Source organism: Sceloporus undulatus, chromosome 5 (genome assembly GCF_019175285.1).
Source record: "Sceloporus undulatus isolate JIND9_A2432 ecotype Alabama chromosome 5, SceUnd_v1.1, whole genome shotgun sequence".
Taxonomy (NCBI): Eukaryota; Metazoa; Chordata; class Lepidosauria; order Squamata; family Phrynosomatidae; genus Sceloporus; species Sceloporus undulatus.
In genome coordinates this window covers 98,960,589-98,982,595 of record NC_056526.1, presented here as the reverse complement: position 1 = coordinate 98,982,595, position 22,007 = coordinate 98,960,589, and the positions used below count along the sequence as shown (strand labels likewise).

Below are 22,007 nucleotides of genomic sequence, written 5' to 3'. Positions count from 1 at the left end.
TAGCTAGCATGGCCAATGGTGAGGCATGCTGGGAGTTTCAGTTCAGGAACATCTACAACACTACCCAATTGGTATCCCGGATTAATTTTTGTTCTTCCTATATACCAGAATGGTACTTCATGGTTAATCCAAATTTTGAGGTGTGCACTTGAGATTTTATATTTTGACCCTTAACCTTAATGCATCTCACATTATCCCCCAAACTGTTACTGATTGACTTTAAAGCAGTATCAAAATGCTGCTCAACGAGGACAACTGGAAATTGTAAAGCTACATTTCATAGAGACATATGTTCAGTAACATTGACAGAAATTCTTGGTTCTTATTCCAAGGGTCCTTGAATTTATTCATTACATTCATTTTAGGTTTATGAATTGAGTCTACATTATACACAGCATCAAGACCACAATGTTGTGACTGGCTCATTAGAACTATTGCAACAGCTTCTTCGAACACCACCTCCTAATCTTCTCTTTGCCATGACTACTGCTGGTGGCATGACACAACCTTGTGTATCCAAAGAGGAGATTGCCACCAGAAACCGCAGTGACAGTATAGTGGAACTTATAGGTAAGTTATATGTCCTTTTAAAAAAAAATTGATATCTGTAATAAGTATGTTCAAAATTTTGGGTTAAAATTCCTATTTTATCAAACAGCATACTTTTTAAACCTACTTAACCAGAAGATTGAAATAAACTCACTGGATGTGTTAAAAATTAAATCCCAGAGCAGTAGCAATATTAGTGCTGCCCTTATTAGCTTTATACTGGAAATTAGAACAAGTAGTGAATTGAATTATCTTGGAAAGTTGATTTTATTTGTCTAATTGCTAACATTTTACAGTTATTTTTAAATGTTTAATTGGAACATTTAGATTGGGTATTGAACAATTTTATTTGTCCTTGGTGGTGGAAGCACAACCAATTTCTGGTAGTTATATTTTCCATTGGCTGTTGTCAAGGCCAGAGTTTTGTTTTATTTTTGTTTTTAAATACCATTGTTCCTTACTGGGGCTAAAAACAAATTTTTGCCAAATGACTCAGAGGCTACTATAATTCCTTCTTGATGTCTCTTTCTGTTCAGTGCCTTGATCTGTTACTTTCTGTAATTTGCAGCTGGAGGGGGGTCTTCATGCAGCCCTGTTTTTTCCAGAAAGCAAAAAGGTGATTATATATGTATATATGAAATCACGATCTTTAGCTTTATATTTTCTTTCTGTTTTCATTCTTTTGACTTCATGAACATTAGTTTCCATTAACACCTCTGTTGGTCAGTTCTTCTTAGTTAAGCAATTCTGAATTATATGTAGTATTATTATTTTTTCAAGATACTGGTGATCATTTTTTAAAAATAATCATATCCCACAATTATGTTTTATGACATTTTCAAAACTTCATTATACTTATTAGTGACTGTATGAATGCCTAAATTCTGATTGGCTCTGTATGGTCTGTATGAACATGATAACCTTTTTTTAAAAACGAATTGCCCAATTTTTTTACAATCTACTTTTCAGTTTGATATATTCATTTTCATTTTAGTTTCTGTGGTGTTTGCTTAATGCATGCTTGCATATTAAATATTTTAAATTCTTTTTATTTAATACATCTTTTTATTAACACAACTTATACATGATTTATAAAACTAGAAATTTGAACTTAAACTGTCCTGTCATACTTTCCTGTGTTTAGTTTCACTACTTGTTTTTTTTAAGCATAGATCTTTTTAATAGGACCCTTCTTTATCTATTGTTATAACTAAAACAAGGATTTTTTTTTTCTAGATAGGGATCTTGGTAACATTCTCTTTACCCCTACAGTGTAATTTGTTGTATTGTATGTTTCTTGAAGCACTAATTTGTTGCCCATTATCATTTGTGTTACTACAGTAATCCAAACAGTTAGTCTATATGCTGTATGAGCACATTGGTTGGCTGTGGATCTTCTTCAGTAGAAACAGTTTAAAATATGAAAATGTCTCTATATGTATATCCATCAACTCAGTACACTTTTATGTCAGGATTTTCTATTAGGCAGCTTTCTGAAGACCTTCCAGCAAGCAGTGATGTGTCAAGCTATCTGTTTTTTAAAATGTTTGACTCATGCTTTGCTTTTGCCAAGATCTGCTCATCATTTAACTAGTTCACATGACTATCTGGGCTTTGGGTCTGAATTCCTTGAACTGTTTGTTTTCTGACAAGTGAGTATTGCTTATGAAGAGACTCTAAGCAGTGGTTTATATTGCAGCATGTGTGAATTCAGATGGGTTTGAGGGATTAATAAAAAATTTCACTTGGAATGCTCAAGGTTCACCTTAGCTTCAGAATCCAACACTTGTTTGTTGAATGCTTTTGAAGTTGAATGTTTTAGTGAAAACAGTTATGTTGTACCTCACTGTGCAAATCATAATGGAAAAGATCCTGCAACAGACATTATAAGCAGAGATGCTATATACTGCTATCAGTCATGTTGGATAGGCTCAATATAGGATACAAAATTCTAGTTGTTTTTTGTGGGGTTTTCGGGCTATGTGGCCGTATTCTGGAAGAATTTATTCCTGACATTTCACCAGCATCTGTGACTGGCATCTTCAGAGAATGCTGGCATGAAAGTGAATGGGGAATATATACTGTATGACTCTTGGTTGAGATAAAGTGATTTACACGTTAATCTCTTTGTTCATCTGTTGTTGAACAGCAAGGCCTCAGGGTGTCTATTTAATTAATGATCCATTGTCTGCTGGAAAATCCCCTGACTTGCTGGGTCTTGATTTTGGTGTTTTTCAGGACTGGTAGCCAAACTTTGTTTACTTTAAGGGTTTCTTCTTTCCTGTTGAAGTTGTCCAGGTGTTATGGATTTGAGTGGTTTCCCTGTGCATTCTGACCTGATAGTTGTTGGGATGGTCCAGTTTCAGTGTTTTCAAATAGCATTTTATGCCCAGGAAGGTTTATAACATGTTCTGCTACTGCTGATTTTTCTGGCTGACCCAGTCTGCAGTATCTCTTGTGTTTCTTGATTTGTGTTTGAACACTGTGTTTGGTGGTTTCTATGTAGATTTGTCTGCAGCTGCAGTATGTGGTATCGTGCAGCTGCAGACAAGTCTACAGTGCAGAATCTACAGCAATAGTAGAGATGGTGTTCAGCTTTTGGCTTACGGTAACTACCTTAAGGATTAATTATAAGGATTAATTATAAATCCTTGGAATACGTACATACTTGAAGCAAAGGAACACCACCTCCTGAGGTAGTCTGTTCCATTGTCAAATTGTTATGATTAGGAAGTTTAACAAAGTTCAACAAAGTTTAACAAAGATATTTACCTCAAATTTCTAGGCAGTGGTTCTATTCCAGCCCTTTGGAGCAACAGAGACAGAGTCTACTCCATCACCTCCATGACATTCCTTCAGATAGCTCATGGGTTGGGGTTGTGCAACTTCCACATGTAGTTAGATCAACATTAGGAGGAGCTTCCTGACAGTAAGGGCTGTTCAACAGTGGAACACACTCCCTCGGAGTGTAGGGGAATCTCCTTCCTTGGAGGTCTTTAAACAGAGGCTGGATGGGCATCTGTCAGGGATGCTTTGATTGAGAGTTCCTGCATGGGAGGGGATTGGACTGGATGGCCCTTGCGGTCTCTTCCAACTCTATGATTCTATGATCCACCTCCCAGCAACTCTGACCAGCATAGTTAATGGTGAGGAGTGCTTGGAACATGGAATTCACCACTATATGGAGGACTGAACTTTGTCCACTTCTGAGTGTGTAAAGCTGATGATTACTGTTATGCCTCTCAATCCTCTCTCTGGTAAACATACTGAGATCTTTCAATCTATATAGTATTTGGTTTCCAGATACCTCTCCTTTCTCTGGGCAGGCTCCAGTTTGTCAATACTGTACCTTTTTTAAAAGCTGTAGATACAACCTGACTAGTGAATTATACAGTGTGACTATTACTTCCTGGGAGCTAGCCACTATGTGTCTGATTTATTGAGCCCTGAATGACATTAACTGTTTTGTCAACTGTACTCATTGTTACCTTATGTTCAGCATCTAATCCACAAATATACCTGTGTGTGTGCCTCTTGTGATAGCTGAGAGGTCAGCTTTCCCATCCCACTAGTAAAGAGTGAAAATGGGTCAGGTCTCTGTGTCTGTCGATAAACTAGACACATGTACAGTATTTATACATACCTTTACTACCATTTCCATCAAGTCCATTGCTTTTATAAGGCAGTAGTCATTGTTAGTGTTTTTGTCTTTCCACTTTTGTGTGAATGTTAATCTTGCTGCAGTGACTAGGTTAAGATGCACTTTAGATGTTTCCTTTCTTCCCTTCCTTCTATTGTATTTAGGAGGAAGAGTTCTGGGTCCATCTTAATCGAGATTTGTAGCATTTTGTCAAAATATATAGAATCTGCCATGTGTTTATATTTTGTTTATGTTGAGGTTTGACTATGTTCTGATTTGTATTTGGTGGGGTGATATTGCAGGGATTAAACTATGAAGACACTATTTGCTTAAAGAGGTTAATGTCTGTAATATCAATGAGAATGAAGCAGGATCAAATCTTTATGAAAATATTAAATTAATAGCGCAAAAAGAAGAAAGAGGTGTTTTTTTAAATTCACAATCCTTACAATTCAAGTTAGTAGTACTTAAAATTTTTTATTTTGTAACTGTTAACCAGTTTGGGGGTGATGCAAAACATAGGGTTTTACTGCAAAGTAGTTCCAAAATTTTGGCTCAGATTTAGAAGAGATTGCAAATTTTAGGGTGCATAGTTAAAAAAGCCTTTTCAAAAAATACTGTAATAGGAAAATTGAACAAAAATTGGTTGAACATTCTTTCAATCTTTGGTATAGCTCAAAGGTGTCGGCCAGACACATTTGTAAATAACTGCAATCTGTTCTGTGCTTCGTCTTCAGAAGTTTGGGAGACAAATTCCCTCAAAGTTTTCAGCGTATAATAGACTTCAGGCTTTCCATTACATTATGCAAGCTAAATTACCAGTGCAGATTATTATGATTGTCATTATCAGTTATTTATATAGCACTGTCCATGTACATGGTGCTTTACAATAAAACATTATTCTTATTATTAAAATACAGTGCAAAAACAAATAATCAAAAATCCAAAGATAATCATACATATTACATTCTTGTACTGCTTCTCTCTCCACCCCGATTCCCTCTGATCCCTATTTACACATATTCATAATTCTAACGAACAAACTAAATCAAAACTCTGTTCTTCTAGCTACTATTCAATATTCCTCATCTCATTTCCTTTTTCTGCTTCTCCATCTCTCAATTCTCCAATGCTGCTTTTGTCTTCCATCGGGAAATATGCCATATTAGATCTGAAATTTCCACGTTAGTCTTTGTTCTACAATTCACATCACAAACATTTACTCTTCTTATTTTCTTCAATTTACTGCCACCTTCTAGTAAAACCTGTTATTTTATCTGGTATTCAATTAAAAATAAGTCCAATATTCGTACTAATCATTTCCATCTTTCAAAACAGTAATCCATCAAAGGATCCCAATTATGTTTTTCAATCTCCGTCTCCTCCCTTAAATACATTGTTAATTTATCCATATCCATGATGTCCAAAGCCTTAATTAACCAAACATCAATCTCTGGTGCTTTCCCCCCTTTCCGATATTTGGCAATTGTGATTCTTGTGGTCGTGATCAGGTATAAAATTGGCTTTAAATATTTCCTAGCCAGTACCCCTTCTATCATATTTAGTAGAAAGACCTCTGGTTCAAATTTAATTTCCGTTTTATAAATTTCTTAAATAATTTTGTGTACTTTCCCCCAAAATATCTGTATTAATGGGCAAGTCCACCACATATAATAATACATTCCAGATTGTTTACTGCATCTCCAGCACATATCTTCCTTTTTTTTTTGTATATTTTTGCCAGTCTGGAAGGGGATAGGTGCCATCTATATAACATTTTTACAAAATTCTCTTTCATGTTGCTACATAATGTATATTTCAAATCCTTGCCCCATGCTCTCTCCCATTTTTCCAGAGGAATATTATGGCCCACATTTTTTGCCCATTCTTTCATATTTGTTTTGACAACTTCAGTTTCCAAATTTATTTTTAAACATTGTTTATATAATTTTGAGATTGTTTTTGTTTTTTCACTTAGCATTATTTCATCTAATTCATTATTGACCTCTGTTATTTCTTTTTCTCTTCTATCTTTCACATAACGTTCTTTTATCTGATAATATGTAAACCAATTAAGTTTTATCCCCTCCTCCTTGAATTCTTCCTGGCTTTTCAAAACTAACTTCCCACTCTCTCTTTTCAGAATATCCTTATATCTTAACCATCGTTTTGACTCAGTTTCGTCTCTTTTTAAGAAAGCTTCATGCAGGAATGTCAGAATTGGAAGTTTCTCATTTATTTTCCCCTAGTATTTTTCCCAAACCTTCAACAACGCATTTATAAGTATTCCAATATAAAATACTAAAATACAACATGTAAATACAATAAAAACATGCACAGACATAATACAAAATAAAACAAAATGGTCAATACAGATAATCTAATATACCAAGGATAGAAAGCATTAGTCTGAAATTCAAAATGTTTTAAAAAAACAAAAAAAAGTTTTAAATTTGGATTTAAAAACAGCAAGGGAAGGAACAGTTCGCAAGTTTACAAGGAGGCAATTCAAGAAATAAGGCATGGCAAGAGATAAAGGATGAAGCCAAGCCAATGAGGAGAAAACCCTTGACTGGTTAAGGAGCCCAGTATTCACAGAGCTCAGATTTCTAACCAGCTGGTAAGAAGAGGTAAGCACTGCAAAATAAGGGAGAGCTAGGTTATGCAGGGCCTTAAATGTCAGAACAAGCTGCTTATACTGTATCTTACAGGGAATTAATAGCCAATGAGAGGATGTCAGGATCAACTGTGATTAAAGCAACAGGCCAAGAAGATAATCTTAAACAGTAGAACTAATACTGTAATGGAAACCAAAGGATTAAGATAAGATAACGGAAGACCACTCAATACAAGGTTGCAGTAATGAAGACGGGAAATGACCAAAGCATGGACTAAACTCTTGGTGGAGGAGGCACAGAGGAAAGGTCTAATTCTAGTGATGTTATAAAGAAAAAATCAACATGACTTTGCTACAGTCTCAGTATGAAGAACAAAGAACAAAGAAGAGTCAGAGACAAAGCCAAGACTGTGCTTCCTTCACAGGATGGATGAGAACATTATATTCAATCAAAAAGTGTAATCTAGAATATGTTCCTCAGCTTGTTACATACCTGAATGAAAAGCAGATGTTTCTAGTTAATGAGTTTCATCTTAATTGGACATGCAATTTGTATTATTTAAGGTAGATGTGGTGCTTAGTGTTTGTTTCAATCCACTGTCCAATTGGAACATGTTCTTACTCACTGCGGAGACTACAGATTTTATCTTTATTCCTCCTTCCCATCTGATCCTTTCCATTAAACAATTTGCCATCTTTTGAGCAGGAAGAAAGGAAGTGTGTGCATTATTGTATATGAAGAAACTAAAAATAAGAGTTAAGTAAACATATGAACTCTTTAGATACATGAACTTGTATAACTCCAGACAGGGATGGTGAATGTGTGACCTATAGATTCTATGTGTTTCCTGAGGCTTTTGCTGAAGCTTGTAAGGGCTCCCCACCATCTCCCTCCCTCCCTCTCTCTCTCTCTCTCTCTCTCTCTCTATATATATATATATATATATTTGGTGGCGGATCCCTTTTTGCTTAAAATGCTATGCTGTGCCCTCCAGAAACCTGAGTGGACAATTTCACCATGTGTCCTCCCCACAGGATGCTTTAGGAGATAAGTTTTTAATGTAGGAAGTAAACCAGAGGATATTTGAAGTGTGGGTGCATTTAGAACTATAAAAAATTGGTAGAAATTGGGGGTGAGGAGAACATGACCTTCGGGTCTAGTGAGAGGTGTGTGCAGTACTTTATTGTGTGCCTTCAAGTTGTTTCTGACCTATGCTGACCCTAGGGCTACCCTATCACTGGGTTCTCTTGGTAAGAATTGTTTGTTCAGAGGAGGTTTTTCATGGCTTTTCCCTGAGGCTAAGAACCCTAGTCTTCAAAATCATAGTCTTACACTCAAGCCACTGTGCCACACTGGCTATCATATGCAGAATCTGGGCCTAGCTTAAAATATTCCATGGTTTTCATGCTACTGATTTCTCAAAAGTATCAACAGTTTCTAATATTTGTAACATTGTTTCTATTACCTACCAGTATCAGGTGTTTTTTTTTTTGTCCAAGTATAAACATCTTTTAAAGTTCTGTTGTGTTCCTTTCTATTTTTATTTTATTTTCTTACCCACAACATAAGTAATAATGCCACATTTATTAATTCTGTTAAAATATATGCTTTAGGTAGATTATTAAATGAATGAACAGTAGTAGAAATAGTTGAAATATTACACTGTTATTCGGGAAAAAACTTAAATATATTATTGCATTGATTATCAGCTAAAATATTTCTTGGAGGTGAAGAAGAAGGTTTGGAAGATGATTCTGAAACAAGACCTGAAGTTACCAACACAAGCTTTGCAGGTTAGATATGTTATTTATTTATTTATTGTTGCGTTGTCACTAAAATCTCTTGATCTGTCATCCAATTAGGCTTTTTGGCTATGTGGCCATGTTCTAGAAGAGTTTATGCCTAGAAGGGTTTATTCCTTCGTCAGATTCTCCGAATATGCCAGCCTCAAACGCTGGCGAAACGTCAGGAATAAACTCTTCTAGTACATGGCCACATAGACCAAAAAACCCACAAAAAGGTTTCCCAACTCTCTTTTAAAAAAAAAACAAAACCCTAAATCTTAGTTCTGGGTTATAATTCTACTTTCTGTTGATTCAGAACTACGACAGTTTTTCAGAATTCCACTTGTTCTCCCTGTAACGAAACATTGGAGACACCCTCCCACCCCACTACAGTGTGCTATGATTAAGTAAAAAAGAAACGAGTGAGAAGTTGGTGAAATGCTGTTCAGAAGAAACTTTGAAAAATAATATTCTAACTCTTGTTAGAAATTTCTTTGCTGATGTTTTATTTAGTTGGCAAAAGATATTTAGCTGTGTTCCTGGATCCTTATGTGTTTTCTGTTTGTTTGTTTTTTTCTTTAGCATCCATGAAGAGTGAGTTAACTAGTGAATTAGCTTCTTCAGGCTTGTCAACAGCTACAAATTCAGTAGGAGATTCCTCAGGGTATGACATCATAACTGAGCAACCACGTTCTCAACATACACTACAGTCAGAGTCAGACTTGACAAATTGTGATTTGACAACTTCAGCTAACAAAGGAGATATAGATGATGATGTTCTTAGCAGAAGCTCCAGCCAAATCAGTGCTCTCCAGTCAGATCCTACAGTAGACTTGAACAGTGGCACTCGGGCATCCTCTCCCATTAGTGACAGCTCTCAGACAACTACAGAAGGCCCAGATTCAGCTGTGACCCCTTCAGATTGTTCTGAAATGGTAAGTGCTGTTTAGGTGGGAGATGCCAAATACTTGTTGTGGAGACTGATTTATTGCATTTCTGAATATTGCAATAAAATATCTAGATTTAGATGTACCTGGGGTTTTTTTCCAGAGCACTGTGGCATTTGCTATTTTTTTTAAACTTGAAAGTTTTAAAATTGTTTAACATTATTTTAGCATTTTTGCTGTGCACCAATAACCACTTAACCCAACTAAGTAACTAGAATGGATGGTGAGTAAATCTAGTTCCAGCCACTGGGTAAGTGAGCCATACTTCTCACCTCCACACCCTTGTAGTAGGAATGATGGTATCACAAGATACTCTTGTAATATATTTAAAGAGGGCAAGGAGAATCCACTTCTGTTCTGCTGTTGCCACTCTTTAAATGTAATTGAATTTAAATTTGGTATAAATGTAATTTTATTTTATGCACAGCAGGGTCTAATCTAGCGCTTCCATTTCTTCTTGGGATGGAATATTCCTGCAGATTTGTAGCCTCAGTAATCGTGTTCCACTTTTTCTCTCATCTTTTCTCTCATCTTACTCATCTCACTTTTGTGATGGAGGACTTCTCAGAAGAACACTCAAAATTTCTCACTGTTTTGAGACAGTGGTCTTAGGCCTGAAACAGACGGCCTGGATAGCGTGATCTTGTGATTTTATCCGCTCCTTCTTGGCCTGGTTCATCTGCGATGGTATGGCGTTGGTGTGACTTCAGGCTGTGTTCAGGGTGTGTGTTATCTAAATGCCATGCCCTTAATGCGGTCTGAAGTGCATCACTTTGCCCATGTGTTTCAGGCCCAAGTCAAAGTGCACTTGAACCTACACAAGGGTGAAATTTTTCAGTCAGCTTCATGATGGCTGGGAACAGAGATTATTAGGTGTGAGGTAAAAGTTGAATAGACAGAATGATACAAATGGGTTGCTATTCTACAACAACAACAACTAAATTTTCTATTTCTTTCAATTATGGAATGATCCAGTCGTGGTGAACCGTACACCAGCCATTCATGGAGAGGCTGGATCTCAGTTTAGGACCCGATAGAAGACTTTTTTATATTTTATATTTTTTATTCTATCGCATGTAAAGATAATATTTTAGTGACTGTGTTTTTATCACGGTTTTGTGTAATAATCTGGTTGCCTCATCTTAAGACACAATTGAAGTGGCAAATTGCTTAAGCATACGCTTAATCGTGTAGAAACATTTACATACATATGGTTGAAGTAAAATTTAAAAACCAAAGAGTAAACATTGTTGTTAACATGAAGACCCCATGAATGAGAGTCCTGCAAGCCATCCTATCATCAACAGTTCTGTTCAGGTCTTATAAATGGCTATGGCTTACTTGATTGAGTCTATCAGTCTGTAATGCAGTCTTCCTGTTTTCCTACTGCCTTCTACCTTGCCAGTCATTTTCTGATGAGTCGTGTTCTCATAATATGATGAAAGTATGATAGTCTCAGTTCAGTCATCTCGGTTTCAAGTAGAATTTGGGCTTGATTTGCTCAGGGGCCCATTTATTTGTCTTTAAAGTAGTCCACAGTATTGACAGAACTCTTCTCCAACACTGTATTTCAGATTAGTCAGTTTTCTTCCTATCAGCTTTCTTTACCGTCCAGCTTTCACAACCATACATAGAAATGGGAAATACGATGACATGGATAATCCTAACATTCAAATATATATCTTTATAATTAAGAATCTTTTCTAGTTCTTTTGTAGCTGCCCTTTCAAGTCCTACTCTTTTCTGATTTCTTGTCTGCAATGTCCATTTTGACTAATGAGGGTATAGAAAACCTTGAACTATTTCAGTGTTTACATTGTCTACTGTAAAGTTATGTAAATAATCTGTGGTCATTTTTGTTTTTTCAATGTTTGATTGTAAATCTGATTTTGCACTTTTCTCCTTGACTTTCTTCAATAATCGTTCCAAGTTTTTGCTATTTTTTCCTATTGATATGGTATCCTCTGCATGTCTTGAACTGTTGATGTCCCTTCCTCGAATTTTCATGCCTCTTTCTTTCAAGTCATTCCAGCTTTACATATGATATGTTAAACGTGCAAATTAAACATAGGGTGATAAAATGCAGCCTTGCTTGACCCCTTGCCAACTGGAAACCACTCTGTTTCTACTGATTCTATGATCGTGGTAACCTCTTGTCCTATGTACAATACTGTACATTATTTATGTATTGTAATCTTTAGTCTGTATTCTGTATTTTGTCATTGCAATACTTACTTGTACACCATTTTGATCACTGCGGAAAAGCGGTTTATAAATAAAACTTATTATTATTATTATTATTATTGTTGTTGTTGTTGTTGTTGTGGTGGTGGTGCATCCCTTTTTAAAAGAGCAATCCAAAAATTTTAATGATCTGCACAATCAAAGATGAATTTCTTCTGAAATACTTTGTGTAGTCCATTGTCCATTATAAGTTTGATCCCTAGTTCCTCTTCCTTTCCTGAACCCACATTAGACATCTGGAATTTCTTGTTTCATATATGGTAAAAGTCTTTGTTGTAGAATTGTGAACATCAATTGGCTTGCATGGGAGAGTAATGCAATGGTCCTGTGGTTGCTGCAATTCTTGGTGTCTCCTTTTTTGGGGGATTTTCAATTATTTGTTCACAGATTTTAGTTAGAACAAGAATAGATTCTTGGAGCAGCTCTATTGTGGCATGTCATCCATTCCTGGTGATTTATTTCTTCCATGTACAGTTCCATTTCGTTTCCTAAATTTGTAGATTGATCTTCAGATGGTACTTTACTGACCATTGTCTTTTTATTTCTTAGTCATGTAGTGTGTTCTCCTGCTGGTCATAGAGCATCCCTGCTCTTGGTTTAAATTTTCCCTTTATTTCTTGGATCTTGTGGAAGAGGTCTCTTGTTCTTCCTATTTTGTTGTTATCTTCTGTTTCTTTGTATTGCTTATTATAGTACTTCTCTTTGTCTCTGTACAGTCACTGAACAGTTGCATTTAGGGTTCTGAGTCTATTTCTGACACCTTTTACTTTTGCTTCTCATCTGTCCTTAACTGCTTGAAGAATTTAATCTATCAGCCATTGAGGCTTCTCTTTCTTTTTGGCTGCTGATAATGTCTTTTTGCATTCATCCCTGATGATGTCCCTGGCTTCAGTCTGAACCTCTACAGCAGTGGTTCCCAACCTTCCTAATACCGCGACTCTTTAATACAGTTCCTCATGTTGTGGTGACCCCCAACCATATTGGAGCAGTATCTTGGTTCCCAAGACCATCGGAAATATGTGTTTTCCAATGGATATTTCCAATGGTCTTAGTCTTCTCACAGCCTTCCAGAATCTTCTGGGTCCAGTCCTGTTCCACTTTGTGCTTCTGTGCCTTCAAGTCATTTCTGATATATGGCAGACCCCAAAGACAACCTATCACAGGATTTGCTTGCCATGATTCATCCAGAGGAGGTTTGGCATTGTCATCTTTCGAGGCTGAGAGAGTGTGATTTGCCCAAGGTCATCAAGTGGGTTTGCATGGTTGAGTGGGGATTCTAACTCTGGTCTCTCAGACTCCTAATCCAACACTCAAACCACTACACTATGATAGACCTCTTTTAAATTAAAGTTGGTTTAGTTGTTTTTTTAACTTTTGTATTAAGAGGATTTTTAAGAATTGTACAGTATTGTGTTTGTGCCTTGGTCTCTGTACTGGGAGAAAGGTGGGATATTAATCAATCAATTAATTAAAATTTACTTTGTTTTGTCTGTATTCCATCCCACTAAATAAAGGAGACATGAAATGGAATTATTGGATATAAGTTGTTAAACAAAAAAGTCTTGCGAGACTCAGTATATAAGAGGGGCACCATGTTAAGTACTGTATTAGGCACACTCTGCCACATTATTATTAACCTTTATTTATAAAGCGCTGTAAATTTACACATTTCTGCCACATTGCAGAATTAAAGCAGTTTGACACTGCTTTCACTGTCATGGCTCCATCCTGTGAAATCCTGGGATTTGTAGTTTGTTGTGGTTCCAGAGCTGGGCTTTGAAATCTCGGGTGGAAGAAAGGCAGAAGGCTTGGGCTGCATCTACACTGGAGAATTGTAGTACACTGTGGCCCCAGAGCTATCTCTGACAGGAAATCACATAACCTTCCAAACTTAATTGAACTGCAGTGCCCAGAATTCCTCACCAGGTGCATCCACACTGCAGAAACAATCCAGTTTCAGGCCACTCAGTGCTGGGGAATCCTGGGAATTGTAGTCTATTGTGGCCTTAGAGCCATCTCTGACAGAGAAGTCTCAATGTCTCCTAAACACTAGCATTCCCAGGATTCCCTAGCATTGAATTAAAGCAGTCTCAAAGTGGGTTATTATTCCTGCAATGTGTGAGAGCGATATAAAATGGAGGGACTGGTTTCATTCATTAACTCACAAAAGGAGAATGTCTGTGTCCAAAACACACTGCTTTGACTGCCAGGGCTCAGTGCTATGGAATCCTGGGAATTGTAGTTCATTGTGGCACCTGAGTGCTCTGACAGAGAAGGCTAAATGCCTTACCAACACCAGAGTTCCAGAGCACTGAGCCAGGGCAGATAACGCGGCCTCAAAGTGCAGTGTATGTTTGTGAGAGAGAGATAAAAGCAAGGAAGTGAATGAGTATCTCGCCTGGGTTGAGGCTGCTCTGGAGGTAGAGGAGGAGGGAAGGAGCCGAGGGAAGTGGCCAGGACCATCCAGAGGGGCCTCTGCTTTTCCTCATCACAGCCACCTCCCTTCCACCGCATGCCCCAAATGGCTGGCAAGAGGCTCTGCTCCCAGGCAACACTGCCTCCTCCTCTTCCTCTTCCTCCTTCTCGTCTCATGGCCCCGAAGAGTCCCTTCTGTCTTCCTCTGGAGAGGCAGCTCTAGTCTCTCTCTCTCTCTCTCTCTCTCTCTCTCACACACACACACACACACACACACTGCCCCACTGCTGGGCCTGCCCTGAGGGCAAGGGAAGGAGAAGAAGAATCCTCTGCTGCCCCATGGAGACAGGGGCATCCTGCCGCTGCAGCAGCAGGAGAGGCCCTTGCTTGCCTCAAAGGAGGACAGACACCTAGGGACCACAGCATAGAGGGTCTTCCAGGGAAAGTGTGGAGGATGTGGCCAAAGAACAAGCTCTAGAGTCTAGAGTGCAATGGTCCTAGGTGACCCCTGTGAAAGGGTCTTGCAACCCCCAAAGGGGTACCGACCACAGGTTGGGAACCACTGCTCTACAGCCTCCTGGAAGTCCCTTTGATTTCATTGGTGTGTGGCCACACGGCTGCACCACCATTAAAGACAATGGCACTTGAGAGGAGCTGCCTCCTCTTCCCCTCCACTGCCTCCTTCTCCTCTTCCAGTCACCACCTTCACCTCTTCCATGCTGCTGCTTCCTCCTCCTCCTCTTCTTCCTTTTCCTTCTGCCTCATGCCATGCCACACCTTTCTCCTCCTCCTCTTCCTCCGCCCCCCCCCCCCATGGGCTTGCCATTCATCGATGGCAAGTCCACAGATAAGGAGGGCCCACTGTACTTGCTTGGAAATACTTTGGCTGATTTGACTACATACAGCCAGAATTTTTTTTAATTTTTTTTTTTTTTACAATAATGACTTTCTGGGAAGGAGCTCTTTTAATCATATTTTCCCCTCTTACGTCTCAACAACACTATCTTTTTATTTTTTAAAAATGTACATATAACACATTAAGTTTTAAGATTAAATTGTACTGTCAATATTAATTGTTCTGCATGTATAATTCAGATTATAGAAGGTGCTGAAAACCAGTATTCTGGAATGCAGATTGGACAGTTGCAAGATGAGGAGGATGAAACTGCAAACGTACTCCAAGATGAGATGATGGTTGATCCAAGAAGTTCATGTCTTGGTATGTGGGTAAATAAAGGGGTGTGTGTGTCTATGTGAAAATAGTAGTGATTGAACTAATGACCATTTACAACTACATTACTGATATTTAAATCTAATAAAAACAAACATTTTTAAATGCATGATGCAAGTTAAATCAACAATGACCTGTACTTTACTTTTTTTTCCTGAAGCCCTTCAATCCCATTTATTAAAAAGCATGGGTCATAGCAGGCAGCCTTCTACCAGCAGCATGGATAAATTTACAACAAAAGAAGAAACAGAGCTTGGTGATCATGAAAATAAAGTAAGACTGTTGCTCTCATTCATTGGTTATATTTGGTTAATAACTGTGATGAATTGTGTGAACAAACATGAAAGGCAGGATAATATCAGAGGTTTTGAGCTTGTTCAAATTGCACTCTTCACTTACCTGGCTTGCCTATATGGAAGCCCCCCTACTAATGTCATTGGTTTAATACATCTCATGGTGAAGAAGATCCTCCAGGAAGCAGAGGAGAAAATATTTTCTTACTGTGAATTTCTACTCTATGGCCATCATTGAGAGTATTCTATCTTTTTGGCGTTCTATATAAATAATAGTTTATGGTTTCACTAGATATAGGAATACCCTCCCAATATTCTAACTATTTGAATAGTCTTTTATCTCCCACAAATTTCTTAAAGTAGTACATTATTAACAGATTTTGCATTTTTATATCGATACCAGTTAAATTAACTGACAGACCAGTTTCAGAAAGGGATTGAGGGACAATCTTCCTTTGCCAATCTGGGGCGGAAGATGATTCTTTATGCTGGGGTGACAAAATTAGAAGTGGACTCGTGTCTAATTCCTTCGAGAGAAGGCCCTATCCTGACATGCAGTATGCACTCAGTTATGCTGAGAACAAAAATTTATACTAAGAATATTTCTGTTGTCTTCTGTGGAGAAGCCATTTTCACAAACCATTTAATTTTTTTTAATACTGATTAGAATATAGGGGAGAAATATTTTGGAATTCTCAAAATGTACTTTGAAAAGATGGTGCAATTGATTTCTTTCAACCCAGGTTTGTCTTAAAAGAAGTCTGTGCAACACATAGCATTAGTGCTACATGATTCCACTAAATTTTTGCACTCTGCTGAGAGCTCCCAAATTTTTGCTGTTATCAAATATTGGTGATGTGGGATCAAATTTGATGGTGGGTTGGCAACAGGAGTGTGAAGATCTGCTCTGGTGGAAGGAGCTTCTCCACCTTGGTCTTAAAATAGTCAAAGATTCTGGGATCCCAGTACTGCTTAGAAGTTACATTTGATGACAATCATTGTTACAATTTCTTTTTACTTTTTTTTTTTTTAAAAATACAGCTCTCCAGAATTAAAGGAGATATAGGGAGTTATACGGATGAAAATGCTGCTCCACTAGTTCACTGTGTACGTCTTCTGTCAGCTTCTTTTCTGCTTACCGGGGAGAAAGGAGGTAAGTTAAAAGCAGCTGGACATATTTTAAAATAAATTAAAAATCAATATTTTAATGTTTGATTCCTCTTAATATAATTAACATCTGTTTCATTTTATTTTGTGTTTAAAAGTTTAAATTTGGATGTTGTTAAAATTCTAAATTGCAAAGGACTTAAATGGATACCTTGTCTAAGACGGGAAGAGTCAACTGTGGCCTTCAGTTGCACATCCTTGGTCTAAGAATATACTAAGGTATATTCCCATAACATGGGAGTGGGTCTTGTTGAATACAGTGCAATTTACTTTTGAATACAAATTTTACAATGACATTGTAAAGTAATGTTTTAATGAGGGCTGATGCTATATTCTGCTGCAGCTGGGATATAGGATAGATTTAATGTTATGGTTGAGAAGAGAGGAGTATAAAATTGTGCATGGCATGGAAAAGGTGACTTGAATGAAGCTTTTCTTGCTCTCTCATAACACTAGAGCTGAAATACCATATATGTAACGATGACCACAGGCTTCTTCTTTCCTTACAATGGTCTGAGGTTTTCCCTTTAACCCAGAAACATCTCTTTAATCCTTGGTCTTGCTACTGGCCCCAATTCTTTCTCTACTACACTCTCTTAATAAGTGACTTAGGGATGGGTTCCCAGAGTCCTTATTTTATATGTGTTTTATTATTTTGGTAGTGTGATTAAGATATGTTTGATTATAGCTTAATTTAGAGTCGCTCTTCTGTAAACAAGAAGGAATATAAACTTTATTTACAGTCAGATCTTAAGTTTGTATCTTTTTACAATTTCGCAAATTACATTATGTACAGCTCTTCACTTGTTACCAACTATTTCTCTTTCCAGTTCCCTCACTGACTTTGTTTCAACTTTAACCTGTGTTCTAATTAAGTCCTTATAACAGGGGTAGGCAACCTGCGGCCCGCGGGCCGGATGCGGCCCGGCAAGGCCTTGGGACTGGCCCCCGCCCGGTCCTGCTGCCGATTGCCGCCGGAGCCTTTGGCCTCTCGTGTGAGGGCATGGGGCCTTTGGCCTATCAGGAGGAGGCGGGCAAGGGGGGGCAAGCGGCAAGCAAGGGGGGCAATTGTCTATAGAAGCCTCCAAAACATGCATTTATATTAACATTTTTTTTAAAATCAGCAAATTTTTTGCGTGTCCTCCATTTATTTAAAAAAAATGTTGTCCATTTGAAAATTTTGTCCTACATTGGTCTCGGTTTATTTATTTAATTAATTTTTTTTAAAAAAAAATTATTTAATTTTTGGCTTCGGCCCCCCAGTTGTCTGAGGGACAGCAACCCGGCCCCCGGCTCAAAAAGCTTGCCTACCCCTGCCTTATAATGTCCCTACATCAGGACTATGAATCTTGTGAATATCTGGCTCAAATCAGAATTAACATTCCACAGAATAGGGCAGGTATGAGCCACTCTGAACTGGCTCTTAAAACTCTCAACTCACATGCTCTTCACTCTTTTCACTCGCTCCTCCACTTTTATAGTCACCCCACCTTTGCAGCCAGCCTGACTCTGATTAGCTGTTGGGGAAAGTCCTCAATGCCAGTGACTTGCCACAGCTCATGTATGTGCCAACTTCATGAATACATTTATGTCAAGTTTGGGGACTAAAATTAAGGATTTTGTTTTGACACATGGATACATGGTCTGAGCGCCCACATGTCTCTTCCAGGAAGCGTTGTCGTAAGGGCTGCAATGCAGCTCTTAACGACGTTGCAAAAAGGAGCTGCTCTAGGCAGCTCCTTTTTTGCTCAGCAGCGGTCTGCCTTGCTGTTTGGTTGTTGCGGCAACACTATGCAGCAAAAAGAGGCGGCGTTTTTCCGCCTGTCTATCTCGGCCCTATACTTACTTTTAATATTATTTCTTGCACTGTATATCTGTTTTTACACTTCTAAAATTTAATTAATGCAGTTTTTGTTATCCAAGTTGAATTAAAAGTATTATAATAATTATGAATTAAAAGTGTAGGCATTTTACATTGCATAATGAAATGAACTATAGTTTGTTAAATTTTTGTTTATCTTTTTTATTTAGCATTGGTGCCAGATAAAGATGTAAGAGTCAGTGTGAAAGCTTTAGCAATAAGCTGTATAGGTGCAGCCGTTGCACTGCATCCTGAAGCTTTCTTCAGCAAACTATATAAAATGCCTTCTGAAACCAACAAAGAAGAGTGTGGTATGTTGATCTATAAATTACTGTACTATTTATTTTGTGGGAAAACATCTATTTTTTCTTTCTGATTGCTTCAGAAATTATCAGATATCTTGCCTATAATGAATTAACAGTATATTCAGTAGCTATAGCAAAAGTGTCACTATTGGTCATTTGCTCTTTCTTCCAGCAGAAAAAGAGCATGCTTTAGTACTCAGAGGGATATGTATGACACACAGGTTGAACATAGTTTATATGTCATGAAGAAGGTTTAGCCTACATGCCATAGATTATACTTTGATGTAGGAGTGTGATTGTTACATATTTATGATGAACTCAGTCACCTATTTATGACTGAGAATTAGGCTCGTTAAAACCCCTTTAGTTTTCCTGCTACATACAGTGAAAGATAGGAAACTCTGCTAAATATCATGCAGTGACAATTGATTACCATCACCCCTCCTAGTAATAGAATAGTATAGATTTTCCTAGATAGTTTAGGAGAATGGCTGCTTCATGCTCAATCTCAACTTCATGTATTACTTGGAATTACACATAAGTGGGCTTTTTTGTGTCAGATCCATTGGAATTTTAAAACAAATGGTTGAATAGTGATGATGATGATGATGATGATGATGATGATGATGATGATGATGATAATAATAATAATATAGCCCGCCCAATCACAAGTAATCCAGGCAGGTTACAGCAATAAAAATACATAAATATAAAATACATAAAAATAAAAATACACTCTTCTTCGTGAGGCTAGCCTTGATGGAGATGGGCCAGCCTTTTCACTCCCTTCCAGGCCAGAAGATGACAGTTGCCATGGCAGGAGGGCTCTTCTTCTTGAGGCTAGCCCTGATGGAGATGGTTGTTGTGTTGGATTGGTGAGGTTATATTAGTTAGGAAACATGAATCTGAAATATCCACTTTGTAGTTACTTCTATGCTTCACTTTTAAGTCATGTGTGTTTGGCTTTCAATTAGAAGACGTTTACAGCTGATTTTATAGGCATTATTACAATGTCAAGAATTAGAAGACAACAATGCATAATTATTTATTTTCTGTTCCTGTTTTTCTTAGAAGAGGAGTTTGTAAAAGATATTGTGAATTATATTGACCATGGAGATCCCCAGATTAGAGGAGCAACAGCCATTTTATGTGGAACGATAGTTTATTCTATTCTCACTAAATCTCGCTTTGATGTGGAAAATTGGCTAGCAAGCATAAGAGTTTCAACAGGTAACAGTGTAATTAATCTGTAGATAGCTGAATTTTGTGTAATAACGTTTTGTTGTTTCATTATGTTTGCTTTCTCTTATTCCCAGGAAATAAATTTTCACTGGTTGACTGTATACCTTTGTTACAAAGAACTCTGAAAGATGAATCTTCAGTTACGTGTAAACTGGCTTGTACAGCTGTCAGGGTAAGCAGAATACTATCTGAAATACTACATTTAATGTGGAGCATGTATACTCATGATGGAGTTTACAACTATTGGTGATTAGTGGATTACAATGATTGTTCAGGAGGCCTTACAGAGCTGAATCCTAAGGAATAGTAAAGGGATTTTTTAATTTTATATTTTTGCTTCAAAGCCCCACCTCCCCAATATCTCCAGGGGGTAATTGCTCTACAGTTTTGGCCCTCTTGAGGCCAAGAAATTGTTTTTTCCAAAAAGAAGTGACATGAAAATCATCTTCAGTTTAAATTTATCCTTATTTGGGTAACATTATCAAAAATGCTTAAAAAATCCTGCTCACTTTATTTGTATGCTTATGGCAAGTAAAATGTATTAATCTCTAATGTGCCACAAATGTATTGGTTTTGTCTTTGCTGCCCTTATTTGGAAAATTGTGGCACACTGGATATTGGAATGGGATATGTAATATACAGCGTTCATAAATAAGTAAATGTTGGGAAAGGAAAGTTGTAGATCTGCAAGTAATTGGCATGCAGGGAGAAAGGTGGCATAGAAATTAAATTAATAAATGCAGTAGTGTAATATGACAATAAAACTTAAAGACAAAGAAGATCGATAGCTTGGATTGGCCTCTGGTAGTATGAAGTAGTATTTTCTCAGTTATCTCACAGGGATGGGGCTACCAGGGTGACATTATTCCAGTGGCATCTGAGATAGGATTCAATAGCTAATGCTGAGGGACTGTTGCTCAATCTATTGGCCTGTTGTGTGTGTTTTCTGGCATCATTTTGTTGTTTGCCCTTCTGGAAATTATTCTCCCTCCACTGGGTCTTCTGTATTTGTAGATGTGTGCAGGAGGCTCCTCAGCTAATGCTGAGGGATTGTTGTTCAATCCATTGGCCTATGATGGATATGTGTACAACTGGTAACAGTGAGGTCATTAAAATATTTTCATTTTAATAATAGGAGTTTATATACTTCTGTGTAGCTGAGAAATAGTCCAAGTATGTAGATCATTTTGGGGTAGTCCTGTTACATTTTCATACTATTAAGACACATGACCACCAGGGTTTGGTGAATGGCATGCCACATTTGCTGCTGCCCAGGAACTGGACTTGTTTCTTTACAGGCAAATATTATTGCCAGGCAGGATAAATCTCTGAGTTTACAGGTATGCTGAGAGGCCTGTTGTGAATCTCGATGTTTCACATGCATCTCTTTGTGTGCACATGCACTTTTCTCTGCCATTATTTGTATAAGAGAAGAGAATAGCATTAAAAGAAGCTTTGTAGCCCATGTAGTGAGACATGCTGCTCAGAGCAGGAAATCTAGAACTAGATCAGTTCCAAAAGACAGCTGTCCAGCTTTTGCGTAAACACAGTGAAGAAGCGAGACAGGTTACTGGTTCTGTTGTCAGCTTACTATTGCAGTTAATATGTTTCTTCTAATATTCAAAGGAAATCCACTTTCCTACAGTTTAAGCCCCTAGCAAGATGATGATGAAGATGAAGAGGCAGATATAAATACATCAACTAATCTTTA

At 37.5% G+C, this 22,007-nt stretch overlaps 1 protein-coding gene across 1 annotated transcript in view; it reads left to right on the top strand.

Moving 5' to 3' along the window:
- The window catches only part of HTT (huntingtin), a 182,077-nt gene that overhangs the window by 23,768 nt on the left and 136,302 nt on the right, over positions 1-22,007 (top strand). Inside the window, exons 10-19 of the mRNA XM_042469645.1 lie at positions 366-570; positions 1,118-1,165; positions 8,517-8,600; positions 9,174-9,526; positions 15,293-15,416; positions 15,589-15,701; positions 16,763-16,874; positions 18,920-19,060; positions 20,126-20,284; positions 20,371-20,468. Coding sequence (XP_042325579.1) covers positions 366-570; positions 1,118-1,165; positions 8,517-8,600; positions 9,174-9,526; positions 15,293-15,416; positions 15,589-15,701; positions 16,763-16,874; positions 18,920-19,060; positions 20,126-20,284; positions 20,371-20,468 — 1,437 coding nt within the window. The remainder of the gene's footprint in view (positions 1-365; positions 571-1,117; positions 1,166-8,516; positions 8,601-9,173; positions 9,527-15,292; positions 15,417-15,588; positions 15,702-16,762; positions 16,875-18,919; positions 19,061-20,125; positions 20,285-20,370; positions 20,469-22,007) is intronic.